At 48.7% G+C, this 18,981-nt stretch overlaps 1 protein-coding gene across 12 annotated transcripts in view; it reads left to right on the top strand.

Annotated features, from left to right (window-relative positions):
* Nucleotides 1–18,981, top strand: part of LOC1276471 (uncharacterized) — an 86,761-nt gene that overhangs the window by 62,050 nt on the left and 5,730 nt on the right. For 10 of the 12 annotated variants that reach the window (XM_061647881.1, XM_061647885.1, XM_061647882.1 and 7 more), the window contains 7 exons: nt 56–755; nt 971–1,938; nt 2,003–2,837; nt 2,903–3,055; nt 15,934–16,249; nt 18,080–18,100; nt 18,401–18,649. In XM_061647881.1, coding sequence (XP_061503865.1) covers nt 56–755; nt 971–1,938; nt 2,003–2,837; nt 2,903–3,055; nt 15,934–16,249; nt 18,080–18,100; nt 18,401–18,649 — 3,242 coding nt within the window. The remainder of the gene's footprint in view (nt 1–55; nt 756–970; nt 1,939–2,002; nt 2,838–2,902; nt 3,056–15,933; nt 16,250–18,079; nt 18,101–18,400; nt 18,650–18,981) is intronic. The other 2 variants (XM_061647879.1, XM_061647880.1) reach the window with 2 other exon arrangements.

Raw genomic sequence — 18,981 nt, 5'->3', positions numbered from 1 at the left:
TGTCCGTACTTAGAATATAACATTTCCCATTCTTGCCCGCTTGCTTGCCCCACAGGATCGGTAGAGTCGGTGGACGACACGAGCGGTGGTGTGATGGGCCCCGGCCGAACTGCGGCCTCCACCGGCCGTTCTACACCGCGGCTGCAGCCCGCCAAGAAGGACAGCAACGGGGCGCCGTACCGCAGCAATCGGTTCGGCTTCCGCACCAACAACATCGTCCGGCCGGCATCGGTCGGGCTGCAGCCCCGGGTGGCCAACGATTTTGACAAACATTCCTCCACTACTACCCACACCAACAACAACAACAACAACATCCACGCCCATAACAACAACAATAACAACGTGTACGTCGTTAACGACAAGCGCCGCTCGAAGAGCGCCTCCTCGGCGGCCAGCGCACGCACAACCTTTACGCCGCTGCCGGGCACAACAGCGGCGGCGGCGGCGGCTGCAACCGGAACCGGCGGGAATGGGGCGATCGTGCTGCACCAGCACGCGTACGGTGGGGGTGCAACTGCGCTGCATCGTCCGCTGCCGAAATACCAGGCGCCGAGTACGAAAATAGCTCACGCCACCGTGCCGGACTCCAACAGTGGTGCTGGCGGGACTTATCAACAGCAGATGACGAAATGCAACCAGGGAGAGCATAAAAATACTCAGCATTCCGGTGCCGGGGCGAAGCAGACGGCCCAGCAGCATCAGTATACGCATGGCAGCGAAGCCGGGCAGAACGCACCAAGCGGTGGTGGTCTATGGTAAGTACGTTAGAAGCTATTTCGTTTTAGCACTGTGTAAAGGAAACTATTTATGTGAACTTTGGCTGTAAACAGCGTGCCAACCATCTGCGTCAAGCGTCCGTTCAGAATTTGCGTGTGTTTGGCATGCTTCCTTCCCCAAAGAGACAGTACAAGCCAGCAGAATGATACATTTATTAATAGCTTCACTGTGGTCGTTGTGTTTTCATTTGCAGTGCAAAACCACCACTGACTGGCAATGGGCATACGGCCGGCGGCACCACTACATCGGCCAAACTAGGTCAGGAAGCGGCCGCAACGGCCAGCAAGTTTACGCTGCACACGTCCAGCCTGCCGAAACCGCAGTACCCGGTGTCGATCTCACTGACCGGTACTACCGCCGGGTCCGCTGTCGCCGCCACTGCGACCGCCAGCTCGCGCTACACGATGGACACGAAGGGTGCCAAGCATGCGGTCAACGTGAGTCGCAAAGAGTTCGCCAACACGAACGTGACCGGGGCGCCCGCGCTCGAAGACACGACCACCACGACGACGAGCAGCATCCGGATGCCGCGGCAGCGCTACCGCAACCTGGAGATGGTGATGAGCGGCCGGCACAAGTTCGAGGTGCGCGATCTTGAAGCGCTGACGACGGAACCGATCGTACCGCTGCCGCTGCCGGAGCTGCCGAGTGCGTTCTGCAGCACAGGCAACCAGCGAACGGCACCGCTCAGCGGGCTGATCCGCTCGACCGAGCTGAATGCCAGTGCCAATGCGTCCGCCCTGCACGACGATATCGACATCAACGATAACCGGTACGAGCAGGCCGAACCGGGCGCGGCAGAGGAGCAAGTGACACCGACGGCACCGGACGGCGAAGGGCAGAAGGAAAGCCTCGAGGAGGAGAAGCTGCTGCGCGATAACAACTCGTCGGAAAAGAGCCTGATCAAGGGCGGCGCGATGAAGGAGCTGATGGAGAGCTACGAGGAAAGCAAGAGCTCGACGCCGAGCTGCTCGCGCGCTTCCTGGTTCACGGCCGGTGAGGCACTGGCCGCGAAAGACTTTGGCATCCGCAGCCTAACGAGCAGCGTGGAGAGCAGCACATCGCGGCAGACCGATTCGATGCCCGGCAGCGCACAGGACGAGCAGGAAGAGGAGGACATCAGCTCCGTCACCATTACGGCGGGCAATCCTTCGGCGTTCTGTAAGTTTTGCTACGCACGAGAGAAGCAGCGCTGCTCTAACCTTTTGTTGCGTGTTCTTTGCAGCTTCCATCTCAGCACCGATCCCGATGGATGTTTCCGCCACCAACCTGGACAGTGTGTCGGAGGTGCTGGTCAGCTTCACCGATCCGGGCACGGATCCGCTTGCTAGCGGGGGCGGCGATGCTGCCACCGAACCGAACCGGATGTACCGCAACGAGCAGGCCAAGTTTGCGGAAATGGCCGCCGCCATCAGTGACGTGCTGCTGCTGGACGATGAAACCTCCCCGACGGACAGTCTCGTTAGCAGCTGTACGGAGAACTCGGACGACGTGAAGAAACCGCGCGGCGGCAAGAAAACGGCCGAAAACACGAAGGAAAAGGAGAAGGACATCGATGAGATCTCGCCCGAGCTGGACGAGCTGACCAGTCCCGTCTCGCCCGGCACACCGACCCATGCTTCCAACTCACTGTCGCTGTCGGACGGCGGGAGGGATTTTCTGATTGACGACGAAATCGCCGACCAGCCGGGGCTGGTGTTCGATGAGGGCAGCACGCTCGATCTTGGCTCGCTCAATCTTAACCTGACATCACAGAAGACCGACACCGATCGAACGCTGAAGGACAACCACAATCGTGCTGCTGCTGCAGCTGCTGGCACTACTAACGGGGCCGGCTCCCAACCGGCAGCAATCAGGGCGACTCCACCGTCAGCGCCCAAGCCGAGGAGGGCTATGCCGGATGCGTACGAATCGCCGGCCCTGTCGCGCAAGTCGGCACGCAGCGGCAATCGCATGGCGCGGGCAGAATCGCTCGACACGCTCTCACCGTGCGACTCGATCGCGTCCGATGACTTTATGCTTGACTTTGACTGCAACAGCAGCATGGACTCCATCGATCGGTATGTTGCAGTGGGCGGGTTAATTACGTGTCCGTGCTAATTATCTTCTTTTTTCGGCGGTTTAGAGTCGCTCGTTCCAGTATGGGTGGCAGCGCTAACGGGTTAAACTCGATGGACGAGCTGCAGCTGTGGTCCGAGCTGGAGAACAAAGGTGGACACATTATACGCGAGTGGAGCACACTGCTACGCAGCAGCCCGCAGAGCAACAGCACTCACAGGTGAGTTGAAGTTTTGTCTCACTGCTTTTCACTTTCTTTCCGTTGGAAATCAAAACTCAACTGCAAGAAGCGGTGTAAGCCCTTGGTCGGTGAAGATCTTACGCGCCTCAAAGTATGCAATCGTGTGCACATTTATAGCATGGTGCTAGAAAACGTTATAGCATGGTGGATTGACCGAAGCTGCCATAAAATTTCATTTGAATTTGCTGTTTTCTCACCATATGGAACTTGAACCTTTGTCTTGAAAGTCTTGAAATGTATTTTATCTGCTGAAATCTTCACTGTACAAAACAGTTTTACATATTACTTACTACACACTGTATGGAGTGTATTGCATTGTGTACCTTGTGATTCAAAACCTCCGCCCCTTGTAATAGTGCCGTCGGGCTCGTTCGGCTGTCTCCTATTTCCCGTACCGCCTGTCGATTTTTGCAGTGTCGGCTCGTTTTTTTTTTGTTTGACATACCAACGTCCAAACGGTAATCCAACGGCAAATTGGCTTACCCTTTCGCATGGCTGCACTAATGCTCGGACGGTTCGACGTATTCGATGTTAACCCCTGGGCTAGGCTAGGTTCGTCCCTAATGAGAGCGGATTACCGTCACCCTCATTAGGGTCGTCCCCTACATGCGAACCGGCCCGTTTACATGTGTCTGTGTGTGTGTATGTCATCGCAATCGAAATGATTGTCTTTCCTGCTGCCCTTAAAGTGCTCTCCGAGGTTGCGAAAGAAGTTCAGCTAGCCACACACACACACACACACACACAAATCGAATAGCGGATTCTTTTTCGGGACGCCCAAAGTACTCTCGTTTGCCATTTCCGGCAACGCGGCCCCACGCCATTATTGCTTATGTCGGTGCGCGGTGGTAGCGATCGAACGAACAAGAAACGAACGAACTTAAAGCGCCCGTAGTTGCACAGTCATTTGCACACCATTTGTCTTGGTGAGCCCTACCAAAAGGGGTTTCTTAGTATTGGAAATGCCTTGTGTTTGGAAGCTATTGCTCTTATTGCTTCCCCAAAAGCAGCTGATGGTATAAATCGCTTCTGAAGCTGTCATAGCTGCAGTCGGGCTTCAATGTTTGGAAATTTGTTTTCCCTCGATCCTCCGAAGCGCAACTAATGGCGATTATGATACACCCATTGGGGGCAGATTATCGCGATCATGTTACTAGCCTTACTCCATCGAAGCCGCTGTGCTTGTGTGTGTGTGTGTGTTGATGAGCGGGAAACGGGAAATATATTACTGACGGGTTGGGGAGCGGAAAGTAAGTATGATGTTGCAACATTATGCCTTTTTGGCTCGGGCTAAAGATTCGTTCTATAAAGGGCGTACCGCTGAACGGTTAGTCGATTTACTGTTATGTAGAGCTGCGACTAGTGGCGGGGAGAGAACTCATTTGGTGCAGTACGGTGTAAGGTTTGTGCACGAAACGATTATACCAAAAAGGCATCTACATAGTAACTTTACTGCTTAACCTTGACATACACCATAGCAGGGGGGTTTAACATGCATTATGCTAATTACTTTACAGCTAGACATCACCGTGAAACACATATAAAACCATTCTTTTGTTGGCGCTTTTCATGCACCCTCAAAAGAACCTTGCAAAACCTTTTTTTTATACAACAAACTTTACCAGTCTTTATTTTCAGTTTTTGCTTACTAGAATCGAAGTTTGAGCTACTTGCTCTAGAAACCAAATCCCTACCAGCCCAACCACACCACACCGTTATGGAATGCACCACCACCGGGACGATGATGTGCATTAACCACAATTTTACTACTCTTCTGGTTCCTTCGCAGCGCTTGGCTGCCCTTTGCTCGCTCGCGTGAACTTCGCGTGTGTGTGGGGTGGCGTGCATTGTGTGTTTTCAACCGCGCGCACAGCTGATGAGAACGCACGTTCGCGTGCGCTGTGGTGGTGATGGTAGTTGTGATGAGAAAGCCGGTTTTTTGTTGTTGTTGTTTCTCTCAAATACCACAGCAAATAGGGGATGGAAGCTGCTTTTGGGTTTCTTTCTCTCACTCTCTTTCTTTCCCTTTTGAACCTAATCTCACCGCATGATCATGAATGATCTTCATGGTGTTGTGAATGTATGTGTGTCTCAAAAAGGTATCTTCAAGACACGAAAAAACTGATTTGAGGTAAAGGTGTGTAATTACAGCTACTTGTGTGTTGCACAATCCTTCTTGCCTACAAAACGGTGTGTTGATTCTAATGGCTCAAACATTTGAGAAGCTTTTCTCTCCACCCTCGGTTTGCAGAGGGATGTTATGCTGGCCGACACACAAACACCACCTAGAGGTGGATTTTCCACCCCTCGGTGGCATAGGTATAGGTAACACCACCACCACCACCAACGACTTCGAGCCTTTGGGAAGGTGAGTCACACGCAACCGTGTGTACTCGCGCATTCATCGGTCGGTCTACGAGCCCACTGCATCACACACATACACACACTCTCTCTCTCCGATGCTCTCTGGTCGCTGGTGGCAGGTTTGGCTCGCCCGTTCAGTTCTTGGTGTGTACGTTTTACGGCCACAACATAGCTGCTGTGGCTCTGGCTGTGGTGCTGGCAGCCCTCATTCAGTATTTGATCGATCCTCACACACGCGTACACACAACCTGTGTGACGCAAGGTGATCTGGTTCGATCAACCACCAATCAGCGGTGTTGGTGATACTTGCTAGAAGGGCAAAGATCGACCTCACGGCCGTCAGCTGTGATCGGTTTTGGGCAGTGGGAGGCTGCCGATCAGCAAAACTATTCGGAGCATTTCCCTCGCCAGTGTTCAGTGGTGATGGTGAGACAAAGAGACTCTCCTAAAGGGTGGTTGTGGTGTTTTGTCGTCCGATCCTTTACCCGATTCGAATCCATTCCGTCCGCATGCTGCTCGACGTGCTAGTTGATACTGTTTGTGTTTAGTTTCTAATTTTGACATCCCAATAGCGGTGGCAGGGCGGCAAATTAGAAACGGGGTGATACAGTTTTGCTCTCTCGCTCTCTCTCTCGTGTGTACTGTGCACAGCAAACGCGATCGCGTGTGTTTCTGTTTATGGTGCATCATTTCCTGCAACCTGTTCAGGGTCAACCGACAGACAGACACAGCCGTTGTGGAACGTTTAGTTTTCTTGCAACAAACACCACCACCACCACCACCACCAAGCACCACCGATCAAGTGTGATTTAGTGTGGTAAAACAAAAAAGAAAAGATATTTTTATTGTGTTGTGCCCCCGATCTCTCCCCGTGGCACACGATCTTGGTAGTGTATGTGTGTGTCTAATGCGGCTTTTATTTGATGTTTGATGCACCCACGAAAAAAAGGGAAAAATACATCAGCTGATGAGTGAGAAGAAGAGGTGGTTGAGTTTTTGGGGGTTTTGGTGCAGAAGCAAATAGTCTGTAGTTGCACGTCGGTGGCTCACGCGGTCTGTTATTTGTGTTATAACAATAGTGCAAGTGCTTAAACCATCATTAATTCAGTTATATGTTGAATTCGGTTTGTGTTTGCAACATTCTGTAAAGTCCTACAAGTGCACAAACCATTCTACAGTGGTTGGATTAAACAAAAAAGGCCTAAAACTCGTCCGACAACAGCTCAGCTATAATTTACCGAAAAAAAACCACAATTTACAGTTGAGAACCGCAACAATCCGCTCCTTTTAGTTCATCAACCCGTCTGTAAAAAAAGCCCATCCAACATCCAACATTAAGAATGTTTGCGTTTTGCTAGCTTCTTCCACCGCTTCCACGCGTTTGTCTTTGACGACGGTGTATGCTGCAGCATAGGGTTGGCGGGTTGGCCGGTTGGTACGTACTTGTTGTGCAGGAGACGTGAAAATTATTGAAAGCCAGAAGCTTTGCTGCTCCTCTGTCGGTTCTACGGATGTTGTAAAATTACCAGTGAAGTGTGCGATGCAGTGAAGTGTGGTTGTGTGTTGGTTTGCTGTGGTTCGATCGGGAAACTTGTATACTTGTCTTACTGTGGTTGCAAAACGCCAGCCAAGAGGTAACAGTAGAAACCAAGCAAACACCACCAGATCACGATGAAGGATTGTGAAACGACGTCGGTTGAGAATGCACCACCGCCGGCAAGTGGTGTCGGTTCGTCGCCGGCTGCGGTGCTGCAGGAAAAATCGACTCCGGCTACGGCGCCCACCGCCACCACCACCAATGGGTAAATGATCGTTTCCATCCATCTTGTTGCTCTATTCTATTCAAATTTCAACACCACTGCTTCCCCTTCAGGGCGTCATAGGGCATGTGTATCTTGTGTGGAAATTATGCATTTCAGCCGGTATATGGCGCATTCACAGGCTCCAATTTCCATGCTCCGAGCGATGTGTGGAAATAGTCGAGACACGAAACCGGTAAACGGCGGCGGAAGCTTTCGGGCGCGAATGAACGCGCTCCTATTATGCAGAAACAATTGCAACGCACGAGACCAGCGGCCTCAGCACCATTTTTCGATCGAAAAAATTCGATAGGCGCTCACGTAAAACTGACAGTATAACTATTTCTTTCATTCTCCTGCATGAAGTCGATTCCCATCGAGTTCAGTACTTAGTGTAGGCAAACCATTTTCTAAAATATTTAATAAAAAAATTTTATCACCCAAAATATTGAAAAAGAACCAGAACAATTACCAACTTGCTTTTACATAACGTTTTTAAAAACCATTAACCTTGATTTATGGCATTTTTCTGATATTCGAAAATTTCCGCAGCTCAATGAGTTGCGGATTTTTCGCCATACAAAGCGGAACGATCGAATTTTTGTAGCATAGTTCATTTTGCTCGTGAGTGTCATGGTATAACAGTTTTCAAAAAGACCAGTAAAATGAACACCTTGGCGGCGAAATGAGTGTCAAATGACACCAAAATGACAGCCGGATCGATCGAATTTTTTCGATCGAAAAATTGTGCTGAGGCCGCAGGTTATGAGATGCACATCATATTAGAAAACGAACTCTTTTCTTATAAGCATTTCAGTGGCATTAGTGGTTTCCTCATTTTTCTTGACTAATTGAAAGTGGACTACTCATTTGCAAAATTAATTCCATTGACACAAAATAAAGGCAACCAACCAATGGGCAAATCGTACGTTTGCTTCGCATTGGAACACGCTGGCAAAAAACGCAAATCCAATCGTCTAATTTGCCAATCAATTTAAGCAATGCTGCACAGGCGAGCGAACCTCTCGTACCGCTAATTAAAAGCAAAACAATCCACCGAAGCTAATTACCATAGAATGGAGAGCCACCTTCAGGCAAATCGAGCGTACGAGCGTGCATGCGTGTTTTTTTTTCAAAACTATTTCAACATTTCATGCTCCAATGTGGTGACCATCGGAACGATTGATAAGGCTTGAGTTGGCGATAACGGTGCAGTGATGCAGTGCTGCACGGTGGCTTAAGCTAAATGCAGCTGCAATGGTGTGGGGACACCCATTCACAGGCAAAGCCAAGGCATACTGGTGGGGGGTGTTTGTTGTGGCGTCGCTAGTCTCGCGTGTTTTTCGCGTGTGTTACTAAACTGCGGCGAGCGAGCGCACGTCTGGGGAAGGTGATGCGGTCGCATGGGAGAGGAAGGCAGTGTGCCACCCTGTAACGGATGTGTGTAGTGGTGGATGAAATTAGCGAATGTAATGTCTTAAAATAGTGCAGCTTGTAGAAGTAACTTCTCACTGAAATTTCTTTGAACGGTACCGTTCATCTGCTTAAACGACTATGAAAGAGAGTAAAAAACGTTTAACTTTAATCGGTAATGATTTTTACAGCAGCAGCTATGGGGTCAAAGCTATTAGAGCTAATTATGGCATCGGTTTTTGCCGCTGTTGGACACCGCATTTGCACAACAGCCAACAAACGTCGTTGTATTTTTTGAAGGCCACCGTGCAAACTAAAAATGCTCTTGACCTCTGACGATGATGGTAGACGGTGACGGTCTCTGGTGCTAGGGAATGTTTTGCGATGGCGATTTGCAGCTACATGCAGCAACATTAAATCATTTGCTACGCTTTTCTACCACGGGGTGTGATGTGGTGTAGCGCAAAATAAATGGAATGGTGTGTTTTTTAATGGCGTAATACCTTATTACGCCGTCTGTAGAATAATTCTGTTTCCAAGTGTTGTACGGCTTGAACGAAAATTGCAAAAAATATTAAAAAAAAAAAAACAAAATGTGAAAGGCTTACATTGAAACTAAATTCCAGAAGTAACAATCAAACAAAAATATAATTTAAACAAGCAAAAAAACAAGACTCAAATTGTTGACTCATTTTATAAGCGCCTAAATGTATGCATTTTGCACCACATAATTGCTCTATTCCTGTTGCATTGTTACTTAACCATATCGATGTCTTGATGCGGATCATCTACTTACCCAATCGAAACCATATATTCTCTCCCACGACGAACCTCTAGCCAGTTTTGTAATCGAAAAAGCTTCCGCCTCAACGCCTCCACTCCCCACAGCTCCGTCAATTATCGTAGCTTAATCAATTAATTGTATGCTTCACTGGTGGTGATCCTCCGCGCTCTCTGTAAGCGCCGCGCGCACACACAGCCAGAAAACCATCCACTTCCGGTGCAGCATTTTCACGCAAAAGAGAGGAAACCGAGAGAAAATAACATTGCTTGCGGCTTCTTCCAACTCTCAACGTTGCTGGAAAATTCCATCACCACTCCCCATACTCTTACAAACTGACCTGGGCCAACCAAACCTGAGTGGAAGATTCAGCGCTACTTCCAAATACTCCACGCCGCCTCTGGACCGGTATAGAAAGCGAAAACAGTTGTGTGTGTGTGTGTGTGTGTGCAACCCGAAAACAGTCATTTTGTGTGTGTCGATTGATAAGGTGTGTGTGTGTGTGTATGATGTCAGACCTTGTGGCGTGCGATAACGCACCGAAGAAGCAACATTCGATAATGATTATTGATTAAACGCATCCGGCATGATTACAGCCCCTCCCAAGAGCAGTGCACACGCTGCTTCCGTTTTTGGTTAATTCACTGCACACGCAGCGGTTGTAATGTATCGGTTGCAGCTCGTTTAGCGCCTGCCGGCCGGCCCACTTCCTCTCCGGATGTGTTGCAGTTGCGCACCGACCGGCGGAATCAAATGATGCGCGTGCGTGATATAATTTCACGGCGTTTTTTTACCGTCTCCTAAAGCGAGAGCTCTCGATATGATCATCGTGTACCTCAAAAGCTTTTGAGGAGTCATCGGATGAGTCACTTCAGCCGCCGATTGTTGGTGGTTCGGTTGGGTAGTGTTTTCCGTTCACCGATGGTAGAATCTATTGGACCCGCTTGGTTGGTCACGAGAGAGCTCGAGGTGAGAGAAGTTTGCTCGATACGGATAGTTAGCTTAAAGGGGCTTTAGGGATTGGAGGCGATGATCTGCCATGCGTGCCATCTGTGCCATCGTCGTAAACTGTCGATGGACACGGAAGCTTAGGGCAGACATAAAAGGACCAACAAATGGTTGCACTATTGGACGTCTTATTGGACTGTTCTTTTCTTATTGGACTCTTCTTTTCGTTTTTCGTTCGTTTTTCCAATATGATTTGAGATCATTAAAACCACGGTCACCAATAAAACCACATCATACTATACTTGCTATTGTTGCGCTCCTCCACATCACATCACGGGTCGATGAAGGTTGGCATAATTTCCTTTCAACTCAACCTCTCTCCCGCTTTATGATGTGTTGTTGTGCTGCTGTAGCTCGTCGAGGTGTGACATCAATTTAATTAAGCACGATCCGATTACCTCACATGAGGCGGGCGCCGACCAAAAAAACCGCCCCAAAAACCCCGTGCTGCTGCCGTCTGTTGTGCTACACCTTTTGCGCTCCACCGTTTTGCGATCGGATGTCATCATCATCAGCCATCGAATAGGTCACGTTTGAAGAGTCCGCACTGTGTGCCTTTGGGTCTTACTCATCTACCCCTTTGTTTCTTCTCTTACAGGGTTTTCGAGGATTTTATAGACATGTTCAGCGAGTTGTAGATTCGTTCAGGCATATAATAGACTCTTTCAGCGAGATATAGAATTGTTCGGATGTAGGTGTAGACATGTTCGGTTATACTGTAGAGCTGTCACTTTCGTACCCCTTGGACTGCATCTTGGATCATTCTCATCAGGAGGTAAACAAACAGTTTTCGAAAAAATAAGCTTTTTTCAACTAATTTATGTATTAAACAGCTTGGGGAATGATTATTAGCTACTTTTAGGACTTTTAAGAATGAAAAATTGAACCCTGCGGCACAGTGTGTAAACAAAACAAATGACAGCTCTACAGAATCGCTGAACATGTCTACGCCTACTTCCGAACAATTCTATATCTCGCTGAAAGAGTCTATTATATGCCTGAACGAATCTACAACTCGCTGAACATGTCTATATAATCCTCGAAAACCCTGTATTTTCAAATATTTAAACAATTTACAAATAAATGGCAAGCTGGCGGCGCACACCGTTAGGTTCAATATTTATGTAGGATTTCTCAGCGCGTGTGTGTGTTTGTTTCGGCACACGATGATGCTATTATACGCGTGCTACACGCAATAAACATAAAGCAGCGTGTTTTATTACTTTTTTTTCGTTCGCTACGCAAAGTACCGGACAAAAATGTGACCAAATCTCTTTCATTCTTTTGTTCTGTGTAGATCTTTGCTTTCTAAGAGAATGAACTCATCCGACACTTTCGACGGTGACTAGGCGGTTGTGCGCTTTTGAAGATATTTTTGGCACATTGCGTTAACATTTATTGGTAGATGTTTAGAAATTGAAAATATGTTTCAATTTTGTTGCTTTTTGTTTCTGACAAGCAAGACCAACAAAGCCTGTTGCTTTCTTAAGGGTGGAGCAGTTTATTGCTTGTTTAAATGATCCTAAGGCAACATGTGTGAGATGAATTCTTTGAAGCCGGCTGTGTCATCTCATTGGGAAATTAACATGTTCGCAAGATATGAACGTTGAAAGAGAAGAAATCGTTTCGAAATGTACCTGAAAAGGATATAAAAATTCAATGTCTTGCCCCACATGTTGGAATTTGCTCGCGAAAAGGGCCGCTGCTTGCAAAGAGAAAATTTTCCATTGGTTTAGCGATCACAACAAACACCTCCACGCTTCACTTCTTCCTTCACAATAGAGACCCAACTGACCCAATTCCTCTCTCAGGCCACAAACAGGCAAAAACAAAACTATTTCGCGCGAATAGAGAAAGCCCTCGGCGAGCAACGAGGAGCGATCTTCCCTACTATAGATTCCATGCCCTGTGCGCGCGGCACGTGATTCTACTGCACGCGATCACGTGAAATTTGAAATCGAACCCGCTTCTTAAGCTTAAAAGCCGCGCGTCAGCAGCAACAGGCTGCAGCGTGTTTGGTGTACGCGGTGGTACGGCTGCTATCACCTTCAAACAACAACTCCGATATCACCGATAAGTAAACACACACACACACACACACACACACACACACACACACACACACACACACACACACACACACACACACACACACACACACACACATCCTTCCGGCTATGCTCGAATGCACCGTAATTGGAGCTGCTTGCTGATGCTCGTGATTTATGTTGCCGGCAAAACAGTTTGGTTGTAGCGTTTTTTTGTTTGCTCCTTTGTAGCTTCACTTTCTGCGTGCAAAATTTCACAGATTTCACATTGCGGCTAGAGGGCCAGAGCGCGCGCGCGCTCGAGCTCTCTCGCCACCTTCAATCGATGGTCTGTATTTATATAAAAATACACTAAGGAAAACCAGACAAACCAAACCCTATCATTGCAGCACAAAGAGGCAAGCCGGGGGGATTTGTTGTGTATTTAAAAAGGGGTTGTTTAAAAAAAAAGTGCAATTATCGAGAAGCATTACTTTTTAGATGTGTTTTAGCTTTTTTTCTTTCGAACTCTGGTAGTTGATGGCGAGTAAGTAAAGCGTGTGCTTGAAGAAGGAATGCCTGATTAATTCCACTTCGTTTTAATGGCTCTCTTCCGATGAAAAACAGTGACATTGACCGGAAGTAGCAATATAAACCGCAACGATACTTCAAGAATGTCGTTTTTTTAGGCAAAAGGAAAAGCCCAATAGTATCGCTGTCGACACTGAAATGAAAATATCCCTCAAAATGTATCACCAACACACACACCTCCCGCGGCTTAGTATCATCAATGCACGGGTGACATCATCCGCGTGTGCGATTTTGGCAGCGAATTTTCCGAGCGAATTTTCACGCTCTGCCGAGCGAGCGAGACCCGAATGGCAAAATGATCATCAAACCCCCCATGCCTCGAACGCGGATAAACAAAGACAACAGAAGCGACGGAAGAAAAAAATAGAAACAAAAAACCCACCCACACACATCCCTTCTTCGGTCCTGGTGAGAGAAAATCTGCTGCTCTGTCATCGGGGGGAGTGTTGGTGAATGTCACCAGCACACGCGTTGCTCACTTGCGGCGAGAAGGAAACGTACGTGGTCGAAGCAGCGCCCCAAATTGCGGAAGGATTTCAGCCCATTAACATCATCACCCTGGTCTACCCGTCATGAAGAGTGCACACGGAGCGGGGAGGACTCAGCGGTTAGGTGGTGCGTGGAAGCGTGTGTGCAATCTTATCAAACGACACCCGATTCAATGCAACCAGCCAGCGGTCGCGGTGGTGGTCGTCTTACACGTTACGCACCAACCCGGTGTCCCCCATTCACACAGCCACGGTGCTGTCTCGCTCGCACCCCGAAACCGCACGCGGAAAACTCTTTCGCGCCCAACGGACATATACACACACGCGCTTGAACAGGTGTGTACTACGAAAACGCGTACGAACGCAACACGCGAATGTCCGCGAGCCGCCGCTGCCCGCCGACCATACGGGGGCCTAGAGGCTTGGGGGGAGGGGGCCACGGACGAATACCCACAGCAGGCCGCAGGCAAGGAAAAGCCAAAACCTGCTGGCGCAACTTGTGCGCGCGTGCTGCCGCCTCTTCAGTACGCAATCAGCAGCCGCACCAGACGACGACGCGCACGACGACGTACGTCGGTGGTGTACGGGTTTAGGGATTCCGTTCAATATTACAGCGCGCTCGTGTGTGTGTGTGTTCGTTTGTTTACGTTTTTCACGATTCCACAAGAAAGGTCTCTCGCTCTCTCACTGTCTCCAGAACGGTGTGTCGGTGTGTGTGTGCGCATCCTTATTCTAGAGCAAAAGGGTTTTTCTTCTCCAAAAACCCCCTGTTGATTCGCAGAGAAAGCAAACCAAATAGAAAGGGCTAAAAAGGGATAACAAGTGTGCGAAGAGTGCATAGAACGGAAAGAGGGAATAATGTGTGTGAGAGAGAGATAAAAAGAGAGTAAAGAGAGAGTGATTGCTGAGAGGAAGAATTTCCCCGAAAGTGAGAACACACACACACACACCGGAGAGAGTAATACTACAAATGCAGTGGAAATCGTAGTAGGCTAGGAGGGAAAACGAACCACCGAAGTCGGACGGGTCTTTAGTGCGAAATCTGTGCGAAAAGTCCCCATCCAAGCAACAAGCGGACGGTGCGGAGAGTGCGGCTAATAGAAGGAGTTGGTCCCGTCCTGATATCGACCCAGCAAACGCGACTTGTGGCCGCGTGTAAGACAAGGGAAAGTACGGTCTCATTGACGTCTTGTGATAATTGTGATAAAGTAGTGCCCCTCGCCAACCGTCATGTGTTCACTGTAGGGCAAGAAAATCGATACTGCATCCCTATTACAGTACGACGTCTTGCACGAGTTCCTTATCGAAGGCAAGACGAAAATCGATATGCACACCACCCAAACAGAGTGTGCTTGAGCGTTTGGTCCCTAATCTGAGTGACCCCAAGTGCTGGTTCCGCTGGTGTTTTTTTTATCGTGTCAACCATGGGATTACTATGATAAGAGAGCAGCCAGCCACGGAACCCGTGGAATCTACGCTACGTTCGCCGTGGTGTGACGTGTGTAAATTAGAACGCTCATAATTCGATTACCACCACCACCGCGTGTGCCTTTGGTTGAGTTGTGTTGTACGTCGTGCAAAAATGCAATCGAATGCGACCAGCTCGTCCCCACCGATCGGTGCCCGCCGCGTCAAGACCGATCTGCACACGTCGGAAAAGCTGTACGTCCATTCCGTCGGCCGGTCGCGCTCAAACTCCCCGATGCATGCGGGCGGGTTCACCACCACCGGACGGCACGGTCTCCTAACGCATCACCGGAAAGCGGCAAGCGAACCGAAAGGTCCGGTGTCATCGTCCAACACCACCACCACCACTGCCACAGCGTACCTGACCGTACCGCACACCGTCAATGCGGCGGTGCCCAGCCGGCAGCGCAGCAGCAGCACCGGCGCACCGGCTAGCCGAACGTCCGCAGCGGCCCATCACCGCCTGCTGGCACCGTCCGGCACCGCCGGCAGCACCAGCACGCTCGAGCGGTGCGCCAGCGTGCGCCTAAGCACCACGAGTCCCTCCAGAGCCGGCGACCACCACCACCACCATCACCATTCTGCGACTGGGACGACGGGAATTGCAAATAGGTTACTATCGATTTTCTGCCAGCCACGGTTGCCACGGTGGGGGCTGCCAGGCGGTGTTGGCTTAGTTTTCGCAGTAAACAAGTTTTACTGCACCAATTTTTTTGTCTGTTACCTTCGCTTGATACTTTTGCAAAAAAAAAATCACTTTGTGCCATAAACGTATATTTATTGTATCCGCAGTGTGGAGGTGTTACTGTGTTGCCTCCCTCCAAACAAACTCCCATATTCGCATAACTCCAACCGCGCACTCAGGCAGCGGAACTAAAACGCTCATTCTCATTCTCCGTGTGCTCTCTTTCGCTTCCAGATCCCAGCTACCGGCAAGGGCACGGCTACTCACCCGACGCCTGCAGAACAACGCGACGCCCACGAATGGATCGGAAAGCCCGCGCTCGATCGACAGCCTGCCGCGGCGAACGTTCGCCGGCTCGTACAAGACGGCCACCCTGAGCCAGTTCCACAATCTCGCCAACAACAACAACAACTGTACGGACTCTGCCTCGACCGCTACCAACTCCGCGGAGGATCTCACCCTGCTCGACAAGTCGCTGCGCAACTCCATGCTCCAGGACGTGGTGCACTTCAAGAAGCAGCTGGTACGACTCCGCCGGATAATGCAGGAGGTGAGCAAACAGGAATGGGAGAGCCCCTAAGCAAGCGCTTCTCCATCAACTGTCATCAGCAGTGCTGGAAAATGTCACTGTTAATGTCATAACAAAACCTGACTGAAACATGTCTATGTCAGCGTCACGTACTCAATTGTGATAACCAAAGGTGATCACTCAAAACGATTGGTGTGACCAATACATGGTACATGATATTTGCGACCATCACTTGGTCAGTCACTATGTAATGATTTTTTTTCTATGATCATTTCTGCAAAGTGTCACTGACATAGTTATGGCAAATTCTGGCTGAAACAAAATCATGTCAGCGTCACGAGCTATACTGTGATGATTAGATGTGATACTCAAACAATTTATGCGACCATCACATGCCTGGTGACATGCGACCAACTCTTGGTCAGTCACTTGGTCGCAACATTTCGTGTCGGTGATCATCACGATAGTCATGGGAGATATGCGGCGCTTAGGAGTCGTTCCAAGAAACAAAATGAACATGATTTCTTCATGACAAACAACAGGCAAACAAAGCAGACAGAACGCGAAAGTATGATCATTTTGTAGCTTAGACCACACGCCAAATATATTCGAAAAATGTCATGATTATCACCACGACAGAAAATGTCGTGACCAAGTGAGTGACCAAGAGTTGGTTGCTAAACAAAATGTCACCAAGCATGTGATTGGTCCACCAAATGTGTGAGTCCCATCTCTGATCATCTCAATTGTGTACGTGGGCTAATCACGCTATTCACAACCAGAAAAAAATTCATGATCATGCTTGCGCCGGCATTAAGCTCACCTTGTCAGTCAGCGCATTTCGCGTATGATTCACGCACTGGTATGTCATGACGCACTTTCATTGAGTATCAACAATGAGCATTAAACTACCTCGAATATGATCATTGTTTGTATTGGTGAACTCTGGTGATGCTCATGACATTTTGCAGCACTGGTCATTAGTGAAAATGCATGCGGCTCCTTCACGTGAACGCCTACCTAGATTGATTGTCTCCTTCTCGTGCGCACAAAAAACAGCATGCTCGCGCATTATTACATCCCGCTCACTTTCCACTTTGGATCAATTGTGTTAACATTTCGCCCGCATCGACCGCATTATTCTTGATCATCATGCCTTGCTCAAATGCCTCTCATAACGTTCGTTTCATCATTTCCGTTTTTGTTCGGCGGTTGCTCTTACATCACCGTTTTGTGTGTGTTTCCAAAAGCGCACGATGCCACTCTCCTGATTAAAAGTTTGCAAACTCGGTTTCGAATTTCCTCGCCGCGAGAAAATTGCATTCCATTCCATCCTCTCGCATCCTTTCCATCATTCATTAGTGTATGCGTGTTGGTGTGAATGTGTGCGCTTTTGCATTCATTTTCGCGCACCGCGCCATACGCAACCACACGATCTCGTTATCACTCGTGCGCGCGCTTCCTGCTCGATCGTTATTCGTCGTTTTATTTTTGTTTGTTAACATTTCTTTTGTTTTTCTTCTTCTCCCCTTATCTCTTTTTTTTATTTGTTTTTTTTCTCTTTCTTTCTTTTTTCTGTTTTTCTTTCCAATGTTGTTGTCTTTTCTGTGTGTGTGATGTATATACACGCGCCATATTTTCTTCATCCAAACTTCGAAAAAAAAATCCGATGATGTGTTGGTGTGGGTGCCGTTTCCTAACGCCTGCTACTACTTCCCTCAACCTCCACGTATGTGTGTATGTGTCAACCCTTTTTTGGCCGCGTCCTCGAACACTCGAATGTGACGGCCGTCCCCCCACCACCGTACGAACTGAACCAACACAACCACCACCCACCACGAACTCGAACAGGATGAAGAAAATTTGATGATGGTAGGTTATATGTTTTACAGGTGCTTTTAAGTTTACAGTTTTTCACATTTTGGGTAAGATGTTTCTAGCCACAATTTCGCTCCTACTTACCACTTCTAATTCGCGTACCGTACTAACCATGTGTGTGCTAGTGTATAAATACCGAAAAAGGCATGAAAAACAAACCCTACTAATGTAACTAATTGTAAACCCATCTCCACTACTACATGATCCTCCATCCCACTCTCCGCGCGAAGGTTCCGGAAAACTCATCGTTCATACTGTCCTAACTGCGGGCTTTTTTCCCCCCCTTTTTCACAGACCGATACTCTCAACCCATTTGAAAATAACAATGGGCAATTCTTCACGACGGCAGCAGCCGCAATTGCCGCCAATGGTACGATCGGCTCGGCAACAACTACAACGGCGGCGACGGCAACGTCCCAGGAACAGCAACAGCAGCAGCAAGAAAACATACTCATCCGTGAGTCCAGCGTGGCGGCCCTTGCCCTACTCGAGGACCAGCGGCAGGAGCTGGCGGATCTCAGAAGACAGGTGGTTTACCTTCAGGTATTTGCACGTTCATTTCCCTTTTATTTCTCTTACTCTACCGCCCTTCCTATTAGTGCTCGCCCGCTTTGTTGTAGTGTGTGTGTGAGAGAGAGAGAGAGAGAGAGAGAGAGACAGTGCGCGAGCCCCGCGTGTTATTTATAGTTGCAACGGTAGTGTCTCGCCATTGCAAGGGGCTTCCGGTTCCAGCGTTTGTGCTGCAATCGGTGCATAATGCTGTTGCCCCACTTTATACTCTTCTTAGTTGTTTTTTTTTTTGAGTTTTTTCCAAAATTGTCTCTGTCCCAAAAGGATAAAACTCTGGAATAGGTGGGAACAACTGTGAAGCAATA

The sequence above is a fragment of the Anopheles gambiae genome, chromosome 2, assembly GCF_943734735.2.
Source record: "Anopheles gambiae chromosome 2, idAnoGambNW_F1_1, whole genome shotgun sequence".
Taxonomy (NCBI): domain Eukaryota; kingdom Metazoa; phylum Arthropoda; class Insecta; order Diptera; family Culicidae; genus Anopheles; species Anopheles gambiae.
This window is presented reverse-complemented; position numbering and strand designations above follow the sequence as displayed.